The sequence below is a fragment of the Oncorhynchus masou genome, chromosome 23 (genome assembly GCF_036934945.1).
Source record: "Oncorhynchus masou masou isolate Uvic2021 chromosome 23, UVic_Omas_1.1, whole genome shotgun sequence".
NCBI lineage: Eukaryota > Metazoa > Chordata > Actinopteri > Salmoniformes > Salmonidae > Oncorhynchus > Oncorhynchus masou.
In genome coordinates, this window is record NC_088234.1 from 20,879,928 (window position 1) to 20,895,781 (window position 15,854).

Consider the following 15,854-nt stretch of genomic DNA (forward strand, 5'->3'; position numbering starts at 1 on the left):
CGGTCTAGCCAAGGAATGACTGAGGGATATCCCATAGTGGATGAGGAAGGTGTGTAAAACGCTGATTCATCACACAACATGCACATGACATGAGAGTGCACCAAATGACGACATGGACTGATCTTGATGTTGAAAAGAGGACTAAATAGCTAAAGTATTGGTTGAGAATGAGATATTCTTCATGCCTCTGTTCACAAAAGAGTGAAACTCGACTCCTTACGAACACACACCGTGCCCCCCCCCACCGACCCCATGCCGGCCCCAGCGTGCACCCAACCCCTAACTCACCAGTCCCTGACTCACCTCTCCCTTCATCATTCTCACCCGGGCCAGCCACCAGCCACATGGCTCCTGCTCGTTGGCCCTGGAGTACACCTGGGGAGGGGTAGAGGAGAGATGATTAAAACTGGACAGAGTTTATACCTGCAAGGGATGCAAACTTCCACTATGTCCCTGGTTTAAAAATTCTGGATTTCCTGTTTAGGCCCATTTCCTCCTGTATATAGGAATCTTCCAAACAAGATTTCTAGGAAACCTGGGAGTTCCCATAATTTTGCAACCCTAATACCTGCTTAGGGACGCATATAGCAAGGATGGTACCAGAGCAATAAGAGGAATATAACTGGACAATTAGAAAAAGAGGGAATCTCTTCGGAAATCAATGTAGCATAAACCACTTTCAGGTGTGAAACACTTATAGGAAAGTGATAATTGTGAATGTATGAGATATAAATGATTGATATGGACAATGAGATGTGTTTGTCTCAATGGCGATAATGAGTGCTGCTGTGATGAATGGAATCCTAGCTGGCTAATCACGTGACTAAATTGGACCGTGGTTAATCTCTCTCCATATCACGCTGCCGTGGTGAACAGGACTCCGGGTAATCTCTGGACTAGCAGCGAACTGCCACAAGGGTAGTAATCTCCAGCAATGACTGGTATCATAGTGGAGGAAGCAAACTAGACCGTTGATAGTGATATGGATTAATGTATGGTACGGGACTCTGTATGACATCACAGTAACACTGGGGGAAAACCGCGACCCCCCCCCCCCCAGAAATCCCAGTTGGAAGATTCCTGGAACTTTTCTAGAAGCAGTTTTGCAACCCTAGAGGGAGATAGTGGGCTCTGTGACATGAACAGCCTGGCGTACCTCAACCTCCTCTCCCTCGCCGATGTCCTTGTGGTAGTCGGCTGGAGGCGGCAGCCGCACGTCACTGAAGGGCAGCTGTCTCTCTGGTTGCCAGCTTTTTAGGGGGACAGGGAGAGAGGCCAAACAATCAAACACACACCGGGTCAGCCATTTCACAAACAGGAGACACCTGAAAGACTACAACATCAGCTAACTCCCTCTTCCGGTCATGTGATTTATAACAGTCCACTACCCGTAGCACTTTCTCTGGCCTCAATGCACGTGCATGCAGGGGTCTACAGTGCGACCATTTTACTCGCATATGCACAGAAATATTTTGCTGTGAGACCTGGAATGTCATTTTTCATTGTGCTCCTAATTGTCTGTGTGCACCTACATTTTAACTTAGGCACACACGTGCTCCTTGTAAAAAAAAGGTCAGTGTGTAGAGCACTTGTGTGTGTGTGTACTTCCAGAACATAGTCCCTAATGAAATTACTAACAAACACAGCAAAACACAAGAGACACACTCTTTTGGGTCTCAACCCCGAACTTAAGGCTTAATAGTCCTGCTGCCTGAGGCGGTGTTCCCTAGCTGACAGACAAATCTCATGGTGACAGTCCGTGAAAAGGACTATTGTACAGTTGAAGACGGAAGTTTACATATACCTTAGTCAAATACATTTAAACTCAGTTTCGCAATTCCTGACATTTAATCCTAGTAAAAAAAATCCGTCTCAGGTCAGTTAGGATAACCACTTTATTTTAAGAATGTGAAATGTCAGAATAATTGTTTAGAATGATTTATTTCAGCTTGTATTTCTTTCATCACATTCCAAGTGGGTCAGAAGTTTACATACACAATTAGTATTTGGTAGCATTGCCTTTAAATTGTTCAACTTGGGTCAACTTTCAGGTAGCCTTCCACAAGCAACCCAACATAAGTTGGGTGAATTTTGACGTATTCCTCCTGACAGAGCTGGTGTAACTGAGTCAGATTTGTAGGCCTCCTCGCTCCCAAGCGCTTTTTCAGTTCTGCCCACAAATTTTCCAACTTTGGAAGGATGCTTGGGGTGTCCATTTGGAATACCTATTTGTCTTGAGACGTTGCTTCAATATATCCACATTTTCCTACCTCATGATGCAATCTATTTTGTGAAGTGCACTAGTCCCTACTGCAGCAAAGCACCCCCAAAACATGATGCTGCCACCCCCGTGCTTCACAGTTGGGCTGGTGCTTGCAAGCCTCCCCCTTTCTCCTCCAAACATAACGATGGTCATTATGGCCAAACAGTTCATCAGACCAGAGGACATTTCTCCAAAAAAGTAATATTTGTCCCCATGTTCAGTTGCAAACCGTAGTCTGGCATTTTTATGGCGGTTTTGGGGCAGTGGCTTCTTCCTTGCTGAGCAGCCTTTCAGGTTATGTCGATATAGGACTCGTTTTTCTGTGGATATAGATACTTTTGGTCGCAAATTAGTCTTCCTCCAGCATCTTCAGAAGGTCCTTTGCTGTTTTTCTGGGATTGATTTGCACTTTTCACACCAAAGTATGTTCATCTCTAAAAGACTGAACGCTTCTCCTTCCTGAGCAGTATGACGGCTGCGTGGTCACATGGTGTTTATACTTGCGTACTATTGTTTGTACATGTTAACATGGTACCATCAGGCATTTGGAAATTGCTCCCAAGGATGAACCAGACCTGTGGAGGTCTAGAATTTGAGGCCTTGGCTGATTTCTTTTGATTTTCCAATGATGTCAAGCAAAGGGGCATTCAGTTTGAAGGTAGGCCTTGAAATACATCCACAGGTACACCTCCAATTGACTCAAATGATGTCAATTAGCCTATCAGAAGCTTCTAAAGCCATGACATCATTTTCTGGATATTTCCAAGCTGTTTAAAGGCACAGTCAATTTAGTGTATGTAAACTTCTGACCCACTTGAATTGTGATACAGTGAATTATAAGTGAAATCTGTCTGTAAACAATTGTTGGAAAAATGACTTGTGCTGTGCACAAAGTAGATGTCCTAACCAACTTTCCAAACCTATATTTTGTTAACAAGAAATTTGTGGAGAGGTTAAAAAACTAGTTTTAATGATTCCAATCTAAGTGTATGTAAACTTCTGACTTCAACTGTATTTTTGCAATGGGAAAAGCCATAAACTCACTGAGTGTAACTCAATTACATTTGGTAATGATCCTAAGATGACACCTATTATCTACAGTAGATAAATTATCTACATATAGACTGTGTGTGTGTGTGTGTGTGTGTGTGTGTGTGTGTGTGTGTGTGTGTGTGTGTGTGTGTAAAGGCAACGTGAGAGAGACTATTAGAATCATCATCATAGACGTCAGTGGATTACAGAACTAGTATATCGGGGAGGTAGTGCGTGTGCATTTATCTAAAACACTAAAAACGTTAACAAATTCACAGAAAGATACTTATGCTCACTAAGTGAGGGGGTTCATGATTATTTTAATAAAGGCTAGCCTTCACATAAAATAAGGTTGAACTGCACTGGTGAAAATATGAACAAGACATTCTTTTAATAAAGTATCAAGTGCCAAAGCAGGCACTCATAGAAAGCACAGGTTTCAATCAGTCATGTAGTATCGCACACAAACAGCTACTCCTCCACAAGGCGGGGGGGGGGGACAGCAGAACCATCCCAAGAATGTCAGGGGCCACTGTCCAGTACGCCTGCCTGTATACCTCAGAGGACTATATTTAGGGACACCACAGACAGACAGAGTCAACTAGAGGAAGAGGAACGGGGGGGGGTAGGAGCTACTATAAAGGGTTTTGTGGACAGCCGTGTCCCGAGCACAGGTGGTGCTGAAGTGGGGATTTCAGGAAGAAAGTAAAACAAGCAAGGAGAGCGATGACTCGAGCAGCGTGGGTAGACTGGTGTGTCTGTCTAACTAGAATAAACCTGTGACTCAGTAACTCGCAAATAGAGGGGCTACTACATGTCACGAGTGTAAATAACTTACTTGTTTTCAAATACTATTGTGAGTGAGTCTTCATGGACATCTTTGATGAACCCCTGAAAAAGAGGAGAAAAGGTTGATGCGTATGCATGTCAGAGGGTAAAAACAGGTCTTTCGGGCTGGCACGGTTATGGATGAAGAGTCCTGAAAATAAAACTAGTGGAACAAACGGCTGACTGAAGAGGGGGCGGCGGAGCATTCGTGCAGTCAAGTCCTTTTCTACAGTAACATGACTCAATGTGAGGAAACTGCAGTAATTTGGCTGGCAGCTATCCACAATTCCATGACCGTCACAACCCTAGATCCGACTGCACAAGCGTGCACGCAGATCAAAAGTGCACAACACGACCCTCCCCACAGGAGAAAGTTAAGTGATACTGGATCAACAGCCATTGCAAGAGACTCCTCCTCCAAATCTGTCCCACATCCATCAGTCAGCCCTCCACAGATCTGTCACACTGTGCCATTAACTCCCCGTAAGGGTGACAGTTGGGAGTAGTGGAGGGAGGTTGCCATGGTGCTCAGTGTTACACTGCCTTATATGGGGCCAAGAGGTCGCTGGCAGTGGCACTAGGGCCTGAGAGGGAGAGTGATTGTCAGAGCTTCACCTGCTGGAAAGGAAACCTAAGGTTTCAAGAGGCAGCGCAGGCGTTATGCATACTGAAAGGCCTTACAAGTGATAGCATCAGATTCCCTTATACTACACAATCTAACAATAACTTCAGCTCTACTGCTGCCACTTTTAGGCAGAGAGAGACGGCCCCAGAGAGAGACGGCCAATGAGCCAGAGGGACGCCAGATTGTGTTGTGACAGTGCAATTCAAACTGCCACTGTCTGTGTTGCTGTCACTCAAACTGCAGGCTAGTGCTACATAGACGAGCTAGCTAGTAGTTACCAGAGGGGGGGGGAAGAAAATAAAACACTTTGGATAGCTGCCTTGTTTGATGAAAGGAGACAGGCATAGTATATTCCAATACATGGCTAACTGAAGTAGTTCTAATGAATGGTGTTCATTTTACTACCAGGTCAAAGGTCAGGCATGCCTTTTGGCATGAGTGCACAGAGGTTAGAGTGTCATTCCTGGTGGTACAGTGAGGTCACTCCTTCTCCGGCCATGTGCTGCACTAGGATAACTTCCCACATGCCCAAAGACGGACCACTCTGGCGTGCCAGGTCTACTCTACACAACCCTGGTATAGGACGACGTCTGTAAGCACCTGTGTAAGGAAGGTATTTTTTCTTCTGTTTTAATATTGGACACAAGACCACAAATACCAGCAAATCTCCAGGTCTATTGAATATTGAAAATCTGTTCCTAAGTATTCCCACGCATAATGCTATAAGAGCCTACAGTCTTCTGGGAAGGCTTTCCACTAGAAGTTGGAACACTGCTGCGAGGACTTGCTTCCATTCAGCCACAAGATTATTATTGAGGTCGAGCACCGATGTCAGGCGATTAGGGCTGGTTCGCAGCTGGCATTCCAAATCATCCCCAAGGTGTTCGATGGGATTGAGGTCAGTGCTGTGTAGGCCAGACAAGTTCTTCCACACCGATCTCGACAAACCATTTCTGCACTGAACTCGCTTTGTGCAAGGGGGCAGTGTCATGCTGAAACCGTAAAGGGCCTTCCCCAAACTGTTGCCACAAAGTTGGAGTACAATGTCTACTCTCTTTGTACAATGTCATTGTATGCTGTATCGTTTAGATCACCCTTCACTGAAACTAAAGGGACTAAGGCCGAACCATGAAAAACAGCCCGAGACATTCTTCCTTCAAACTTTACAGTTAGCACTGTGCATTGAGGCAGGTAGCATTATCCTGGCATCAGCCAAACCCAGATCTGTCCATCGGACTGCCATATGGTGAAGAGTAATTCATCACTCCAGGAGAATGCGCTTCCAATGATCCAGAGTCCAATGGCAGCGAGCTTTATCACTCCAGCCGACACTTGGCATTGCATATGGTGATCTTTGGCTTGTGTGTTGCTGCTCGGCCATGGAAACCCATTTCATGAAGCTCCCGACATTGTTTCCGGAGGCAGTTTGAGAGCTCGGTAGAGTGTGTTGCAACCGAAGACAGATGATTTTTACACGCTAAGCGCTTCAGCACTCCGCGGTCCCGTTCTGTGAGCTTGTGTCCTACCACTTGGCGGCTGAGCCGTTGTTGATTCTAGATGCTTACACTTCACAATAACAGCACTTACCAGAGCAGCACTAGCAGGGCAGAATTTTGAAAGACTTGTTGGAAACGTGTTGAAAGTCACTGAGCTCTTCAGTTTGTTTATGGCAATTGCATGGCTGTGTGCTCAATTTTATGCACCTGTCAGCAACAAGTGTGGCTGAAATAGCCAAATCCATTCATTTGTATATATAGTGTACATGTGATCGTATACAAAATTTAAGCAAGGTTTGAAATGGTGTTTTAGTGAAATATATCCATTTGGGCTTCTTGTGGTTAAGTTCCTGTCCACAATTTATTTGGCCCCATGACCATCCGCTCAAGAAAAACAGATCTATACATAAACTACTTTTTTTTTTAAACATCCCTTTTTCAGTACCCTGTCTTTCAAAGAACATTTGTAAAAATCCAAATAAATTCACAGATCTTCATTGTAAAGTGTTAAACACTGTTCCCCATGCTTGTTTAATGAACCATAAACAATTAATGAACATGCACCTGTGGAACGGTCGTTAACTTGAGTGTAGGGGGCAGTATTTTGATGGAAAACGTACCGAAATGAAACTGCCCATTTCTCAGGCCCAGAATATGCATATAATTATCAGATTAGGATAGAAAACTCTAACGTTTCCAAAACTGTCAAAATATTGTCTGTGAGTATAACAGAACTGATAAAGCTGTGCAGCAATGCTCCCCATCCAATCTGACAGAGCTTGAGAGAATGGGACAAACTCCCCAAATCCAAGTGTGCCATCGACAGAGCCGTCACAACATTCAGCCAGCATGATAGATGTTAACAAAGAGCAAGATCAACCAATGACATTCCCATTCTTGCTCTTTCTCAACTCAATGGTTTATGTCACCATAGATCTCCATGTGGCAAAGTCATTATAGCTGTCATTATTCTTGACCTGTGAAACCAAGTGTCTAGTCACCACAGCTGACCCCTCAAGCAGGGACAACATTCCCCATGGTCCTCCAGATCACACTTAAAGCGGAAACCTACAGTTCACACAACTGACAAACGGAGGTAATTTTGGATATAAAAATAATCTTTATGGAACAAAAGGAACATTTACTGTGTACCTGGGAGTCTCGTGAGTGCAAACATCCGAAGATCAAAGGTAAGCGATTAATTTTACTGCTTTTCTGACTTTCGTGACCAATCTACTTGGCTGCTAGCTGTTTGTAATGTTCTGTCTCATGAGAGAGATGTCCTTAGCATACCAAGCGTTGATGTTTCGCTGAAAAGCTTTACTGAAATCTGACACGCCAGGTGGATTAACAACAAGCTAAACTGTGTTTTGCTATATTGCACTTGTGATTTCATAAAAATGTTATATTTTTAGTAATTTAATTTGAATTTGGCAATTCAGCGGATGTTAACGAAAATAATCCCGCTAACGGGATGGGTGAGTTAAGACACTAACAGCTTACAGATGGTAGGCAAATAAGGTCACAGTTATGAAAACTTAAGACACAAATGACCGATAATGCTTCTTCAACCCCGATGCCGAATATTGGAGGACCAAAAAAGCTGATACCGATTAAACCGGCCGATTTTTTATTCATTTATTTGTAATAATGACAAATACAACAATACTGCTTGAACACTTATTTTAACTTAATATAATACATCAATAAAATCAATTTAGTCTCAAGTAAATAATGAAACATGCTCAATTTGGTTTAAATAATGCAAAAACAAAGTGTTGGAGGGGTGAAAGTGCAATATGTGCTATGTAAGAAAACTAACGTTTCAGTTCCTGGCTCAGAACATGAGAACATATGAAAGCTGGTGGTTCCTTTTAACATGTGTCTTCAATATTCCCAGGTAAGAAGTTTTAGGTGGTAGTTATAGGAATTATAGGACTATTTCCCTCTATACAATTTGTATTTCATTAACCTTTGACTATTGGATGTTCTTATAGACACTTTAGTACTGCCAGTGTAACAGTATAGCTTCCGTCCCTCTCCTCGCTCCTCCCTGGGCTCGAACCAGCAACACAACACCATCGAAGCAGCGTTACCCATGCAGAGCAAGGGGAACAACTACTAGAAGGCTCAGAGCGAGTGACGTTTGAAACGCTATTAGCTAGCCATTTCACTTCGGTTACACCAGCCTCATCTCGGGAGTTGATAGGCTTGAAGTCATAAACAGCGTCATGCTTGACGCACAACGAAGAGCTGCTGGCAAAATGCACGAAAGTGCTGTTTGAATGAATGTTTACACGCCTGCTTTTGCCTACCACCGCTCAGTCAGATACTTAGATACTTGTATGCTCAGTCAGATTATATGCAAACCAGGACACGCTAGATAATATCTAGTAAAATCAACCATGTGTAGTTAACTAGTGATTATGATTGTTTTTTTACAAGATAAGTTTAATGCTAGCTAGCAACTTACCTTGGCTTACTGCATTCGCGTAACAGGCAGTCTCCTTGTGGAGTGCAACGAGAGAGAGGCAGGTCGTTATTGTGTTGGACGAGTTAACTGTAAGGTTGCAGGATTGGATCCCCCGAACTGACAAGGTGAAAATCTGTCTGCCACTGAACAAGGCAGTTAACCCACCGTTCCTAGGCCGTCATTGAAAATAAGAATGTGTTCTTAACTGACTTGCCTAGTTAAATAAAGGTCTTAAAAAATACATTTAAAAAAAGTACAGATTTCCGATTCTTATGAAAACTTGAAATCGGCCCTAATTAAATCGGCCATTCCGATTAATCAGTCGACCTCTTGCCTGTACTCTGGAGTGGGATCGATTTGGAGGTGGAGGGTCCCCCATGGTCTGGGGTGGTGTGTAACAGCATCAGACTGAGCTTGACGTCATTGCAGGCAATCTCAACGCTGTGCGTTACAGGGAAGACACCCTCCTCCCTTTTGTGGTACCCTTCCTGCAGGCTCATCCTGACATGACCCTCCAGCATGACAATGCTACCAGCCATACTGCTCGTTCTGTGCGTGATGTGCTGCAACACAGGTATGTCAGTGTTCTGCCATGGCCAGCAAAGAGCCCGGACCCGAATGCAATTGAGCACGTCTTTGACCTGTTGGATCGGAGGGTGAGGGCTAGGGCCATTCCCCCCAGAAATGTCCAGGAACTTGCAGGTGCCTTGGTGGAAGAGCGGGGTAAGATCTCACAGCAAGAAATGGCAAATCTGGTGCAGTCCATGAGGAGGAGATGCACTGCAGTACTTAATGCAGCTGGTGGCCACACCAGATACTGACTTTTGATTTTGACCCCTTTTGTTCAGGGACACATTATTCCATTTCTGTTAGTCACACGTCTGTGGAACTTGTGCAAACAATGTCATTTTGATATGTTTTTGGGGAAGAACAATCTAGCTAACTATATAGCTGTAATCTAAAATAACCCTAATTTATAAGACAATTCTTATTTGATTAATGAGGGCTGGACCCATCTAAGTGAAGCTAGCCACAACAAGGATTAGCCACAATAATGGACTTTGCGGTTAGCGTTCAAAATGAAAGTATGGTATAATTCTACTATTTGTATTAATTTGCATCAGTCATTGACAAACTGCAAATTCCACTATTATGCCTATGCCTTAATTTGGCTAGCTTCACAACACACAACCCGGTCAAGCCCTCACTAGCCACATGAAGCTTGCTGGCTACTTATAACGTTAGCTTTGGGCAACAGGGTTAGGTAGCTGGCTAGATATTAATTTTTGTGAACTCAAGTTCAATAGGTGAACAACAAGTGGCAACCTAGTCAATACTTACAAGGATTCCTAAATCATTGCTCAGAATAATGAAAATGACTGCAGTTTTTACTGGTCATTGTTTTCAGGCTGGTTGTATTGGTGCTAGCTTGGTACCAAGCTAAAGCTAGCTAACACAGAAGTTGCAGTCGAACAAATTATGCTTTATTACCAAAGCGGAATTGTAAACACATCGTCGTTCGTGGCCAGTGTTTGCTGACTTTTTTGTACAGCTTTGACAGTGCTACCGTCTCTTTTTTGACACGCTAAGACCTAACCAACATTACATAGTATGTATGTCATGAAGCTAATAGCTGTGATGCTATTACTGTGTAACTCCAGTAGGACATTAGCGGAAAAATAGCGCACTTGGTAGTGTTAACCGGTGCTTGACCAGTCGGCGAAAGCCAATGTCACCCACGACAGAACGGTTGATTGTCAAGGGCAATGAAATTAATTTTCTTGGCTTTAATGGACTTCGCCTTCAAGTTGTCATCTCGCTGAAATTGTTACTCTTTCAAATGACTGCTTGATCCACACAGCAGACATTGTGGGGTAGGTTAGGAATGGTGTGTTGCACGTGTAGCGCATTTTTTTTAACGTAGCATCATTACGTCATGTACCTACATTATTTAGGTATGCAAGTCAGCTTTGACATCGGTTTTGCACATCGGCCGACAGATGTTGGCATTTTTAGCAAATATCGTCCGATACCGATATGTTCACCGATATATCGTGCATCCTTAACTTTAGGAATACACAGGGATAGACTATGGAAGCCTATTCCCACCCCTAATTATTATATTCTTTCCCACGTTCTCTCGAAATGGACTAAATAATATTGAGAAGTTATTTGATTAGGCCAACATCCCGAAGTCGCCTCTTCGCTGTTGACGTTAGAGACTAGTGTTGTGCGGGTACTATTTAATGAATCTGCCAGTTGAGGACTTGCAAGGTGTCTGTTTCTCAAACTATCCTCTGCAGCAGAGGTAACTCTGGGTCTTCCATTCCTGTGGCAGTCCTCGTGAGAGCCAGGTTCATTATAGCGCTTGTTGGTTTTTGCGACTGCACTTTTATAAAAACTTTCAAAGTTCTTGACATTTTCCGGATTGGCTGACCATGGACTGTCATTTCTCTTTGCTTATTTGAGCGGTTCTTGCCATAATATGGACTTGGTATTTTACCAAATAGGGTTATCTTCTGTACTACTACCCCCTCAACTTGTCACAAGACAACTGATTGGCTCAAATGCATTAAAAAAAGAAATTCCACAAACTTAACGAGGCACACCCTGTTAATTGGAATGCATTCCAGGTGACTACCTCATGAAGCTGGTCGAGAGAATGCCAAGAGTAAACAAAGCTGTCATCAAGGCAAAGGGTGGCTACTTTGAAGGTCAAATATATTTGTTTAAAACTTTTTGGGTTAATACATGACTCCAAATGTGTTACTTCATAGTTTTGATGTCTTCACTATTATTCTACAAAGTAGAGAACAGTAAAAACAAAGAAAAACAATGGAATGAGTAGGGCTGTCCAAAATTGACTGATATTGTATATATAAAGAAGTCAAAGGTGCTGCTCTCACAGGTTTCCTAGATAAATTAAGGGATGTCGAAAATGCTTGATATGTGTGCTTGATATGAACAAGAGTGAGAGGAGATTAGTACAGTGCCTTCAGAAAGTATTCATACCCCTTGATTTAAAAATCAACATGTGTTACAGCCCGAATTCAAAATGGATAAAAATTGACTCTCACTCATTGACACAAAATAATGCGTAAGGACAAAGTGAGATTTTTTTTCCTCACCAAAATTGTTTCAAATAGAACACAAGGGCCTCCCGGGTGGCACAGTGGTTATGGGCTCTGTACTGCAGCGCCAGCTGTGCCACCAGAGACTCTGGGTTCTCGCCCAGGCTCTGTCGTAACCGGGAGGTCCGTGGGGCGATGCACAATTGGCCTAGCGTCGTCCGGGTTAGGGAGGGCTTGGCCGGTAGGGAAATCCTTGTCTCATCGTGCACCAGCGACTCCTGTGGTGGGCCGGGCGCAGTGCGCGCTAACCAAGGTTGCCAGGTGCACGGTGTGTCCTCCGACACATTGGTGCGGCTGGCTTCTGGGTTGGATGGCGCTGTGTTAAGAAGCAGTGCGGCTTGGTTGGGTTGTGTATCGGAGGACGCATGACTTTCAACCTTCGTCTCTCCCGAGCCTGTACGGGAGTTGTAGCGATGAGACAAGATAGTAGCTACTAAACAAATGGATACCACGAAATTGGAGAGAAAAAGGGGTAAACATAATTTTTTTAAATAACACAGAAATCTTATTTACAACCGAGTCAATACTTTGAAGCACATTTGGCAGTGTTTACAGTTGAGACTCTGGTTAAGTCTAAGAGCAAATATTTGCCCATTGTTGTTTATTTGTAATCATTCCTAGACAACCATTTTCAGGTCTTGCAATAGGTTTTCATGTAGATTTAAGTCAAATCTAACTTGGCCACTCAGACATTCACTGTCTTCTTGCTAATCAACTTCAGTGTTGATTTGGCCTTGTGTTTTAGGCTATTGTCCTGCTGAAAGGTGAATTAATCTCCCAGTGTCTGATGGAAAGCAGACAAACAGGATTTCCCAATAGGATTTTCCCTGTGCGTAGCTCCATTCCATTTTTTTATCCTGAAAAACCCCAGTCCTTAACTATAACACGCATACCCACAACATGATGCAGACAGCACTATGCTGGAAATTAGTGGTGATACTCAGTAATGTGTTGGATATCTGGATAAGAGCGTCTGCTAAATGACTTAAATGTAAATGTAATGTAAATGATATGCCCCAAACATAACACTTTGTATTCAAGCCAAAAAGTGAATTGCTTTGCCACATTACTTTATTCTATGCAGGCTTCCTTTTCACTCTGTCAATTAGGTTAGTATTGTCGAGTACTAGAATGTTGTTGATCTATCCTCAGTGCAATCATATCACAGCCATTAAACTTCGTAACTGTTTTAAAGTCACCATTGGCCTCAGTGAAATCCCGGCGTAACCCTCATTCCTCTCCAGCAACAGTTAGGAACGACGCTTGTATATTTGTAGTGACTGGATGTATTGATACACCATCCAAAGCGTAATGAACTTCACCATGCTCGAAGGTATATTCAATGTGGGTTTTTTGTACCCATCTATCAATGGTGCCCTTCTTTGCAAGGTATTGGAAAACCATCCAAGTCTTTGTGGTTGAATCTGTGTTTGAAATTCACTACTCGACTTAGGGACCTTACAGATAATTGTATGTGTGGAGTACAGAGATGGGGTAATTCAAAAAGCATGTTAAAACACTTAATGCACATAGAGAGTCCATGCAACTTATGTGACTTGTTATGCACATTTTCACTCCTGAACTTATTTAGGCTAGCATAACAAAGGGATTGAACACATATTGACACTTCAGCTCATCATTTGAATGAATAGGTAAACATTTTCATTAACACAATTCCACTTTGACGTCACGGGGTAGTGTGTAGGTCAGCTACAAATTTAATGCATTTTAAATGAAGGCTGTAAGGCAACAAAATGTGAAACGGTGTGAATACTTTCTAAAGGCACTGTAAAGGTGAATGGATTGTATACTTTCAGGCCGTAGAGACAAAATGTCACAAAGTTAACAGAACAGGTGTGAAGGAGGAGGAGAATGAATATAGTCCAAACCAGGGGTATTAAACTCTTACCCTACGAGATCCTGAACCAGTTGGTTCTGTTCTGATAATTAATTGCACCCACCTGGTCTCCAAGGTCTAAATCCATCCCTAATTAGATGGAAACAATAAAAAAAATGCAGTGGAACTGTCTTTGAGGTCCAGAGTTTGAGTTTGAGGGGGTTAAACCACAAGGGGAGAGCAGAGCTAGAGAAAAAACAGGACAGAGTGAATAAAAATTTGGACTGGAAGAGTGCTGAGATTAGGATCACCTGTTCCACCAACACCTGCTTCAGTTCTTCAGTTACTGTCAGGCAGGCTCAACTGAGCCATTCAACCATTAGCAAATCACTAGGGCCTATTCAACTGTCTGCCAGTACACAAACTGTCTGTTTTACTAAACTACAGCAAGCATTTGCACAGGGACTTCTGCCTTACTGAAGTTAAATGTAGTCATAACTGACATCCTCATAATGAAAATGAATGCATTGACTCCCTTATGTTGAGTCACCTAATTTGGTTGTCACTGTAGTGTGATGTTTGGAAACAGTCATGATATGACTGACTATGAATGTAAATAATTTGATTCACTGTACTAACGTAGGCTGACTCAGCCTCCTCGTTTGAACGAGAAATTGTTAGAAAAACTTCGGGAACAATGTGAGAAAGTGGAAATAATTTAACAGCTTTATGGTAGGTACCTGCTTAGAAAGACGAATCAAATACATTACGTCAGTTAGGCTACTTACTTTGCTATGTCTCACCCGGGACAGTAAACAAACAGGTCGAGATCTCATAACATTTTAGATTGTCCATCCTTCCACCGCCCTTATTCTCGCTAGCAAATGTGAGTGATTAGCTAGCAACTCCTACCAAAGAAAGGAGTGTCCCGAGAAGATGGTTAGCTGACTAGCTCAAGACAGAAAAGTGTAAAATTGACATTTTGAATTGACCAAAACCAGGCCACAACAAGCGTGCTCCACAATGGCCAACGGTGACCTGATGAACAAAAAAAATCTAGGAATAGCGATCTTAACATTTTTTGGGCCTACTCTCAATGAATGATGCTGCTAACCAAATCTGCCAGCTAGTTAGTTAACGTTACCAACGCTAGTTGGTATTTGCTAGCTAGTTAGAACAAAACTCTGTCGACATCAATATTTGCAATTGTTTACCAGTTGTGCATCCTTAGCTAACGTTAATCACTGCACTATTTCATTTACCTTGTAGAAGGCCCCGTTCGAACCGCGAACCTCCACCGCCAGCCCGTCCATAGTCGTCGGTAGGTCCGCACGACTGGGCTTCTCTGATTGAGCCGCTACGACTCCGTGTGGTTCCGGTACCACCCCCAGCTTTTCTGCCGCTGGCCCGTCGCCGCTCTCCGGCCGCTTGTGGATTTCCAGTGTTTCGGGAGGTGGAGGGAGAGGGGTGAAGGGATCGGGGAGTTGGGTGTTGATTATGGGATCAACGAATAGCTAACGTTAGCGTCTCCAGCGGTCAACTTCACGTTAGCTCACTACCTAGCTAACGTTAGCAAACTATCGACGATACCTTTGTTAGCTAGCGTGCAACGGCACTAGCAAGGTGCTGTCCTGCGTTGAGGGGGCCCGCGGCGGTCTAGTTGCAATGTGCTTCAAAGCTAATGATGCTATGTGAAAGGAAGATGTTAGCAAGCAGCTAGCTATCACCGACACCTTGATTCCGTCACTTGCGGGATGCCAAAACAGGCGTATACATGCAGCAGTCGGAGAGATGTTACTGTATTAAGTCATCGCTGGGATTCCTTTTGTTGTTTTTAAGTATATTTTATCAAAAAAAGTATCCTCCCGAACTAAGCGTTTGTGGTGCACTATCGCCCGACAACTCCTAATACTCCAACCACCCGTCCCTCAAACGCACGCCGACAGAGTACATCAGTGAGGTACTGAATGATCTCGATAAGCCCACCCCGCATTCTTGAAAGATACACCCAAAATAGCATACTGACTTATCATTGGTCAACATGACCGCAAATCAAATATAGATATTTTTCATTGGTTCAACAGTTAGAGGCCGGTCTGTGTTTCATCCAATAATTGAGCCAAATATCTATTTTAGGCATCTCTATTGGAGATACTGCCTGTCAGTTAT

General features: G+C 43.2%; 1 protein-coding gene across 4 annotated transcripts in view; it reads right to left on the bottom strand.

The window, feature by feature from the left end:
* LOC135510532 (RNA-binding protein FXR1-like) overlaps positions 1–15,644 on the bottom strand; it is a 29,151-nt gene extending 13,507 nt beyond the window's left edge. For 2 of the 4 annotated variants that reach the window (XM_064931542.1, XM_064931540.1), the window contains exons 1-4: positions 14,948–15,644; positions 4,134–4,186; positions 1,157–1,250; positions 304–375 (exon numbers count right to left, since the gene is read on the bottom strand). In XM_064931542.1, the coding sequence (XP_064787614.1) occupies positions 304–375; positions 1,157–1,250; positions 4,134–4,186; positions 14,948–14,998 (270 nt within the window). In that variant the 5' untranslated portion in view covers positions 14,999–15,644. Of the gene's footprint in view, positions 1–288; positions 376–1,156; positions 1,251–4,133; positions 4,187–14,947 lie in introns of all 4 variants that reach the window. The other 2 variants (XM_064931541.1, XM_064931539.1) reach the window with 1 other exon arrangement.
* Between the last annotated feature and the right edge of the window lie 210 nt (positions 15,645–15,854).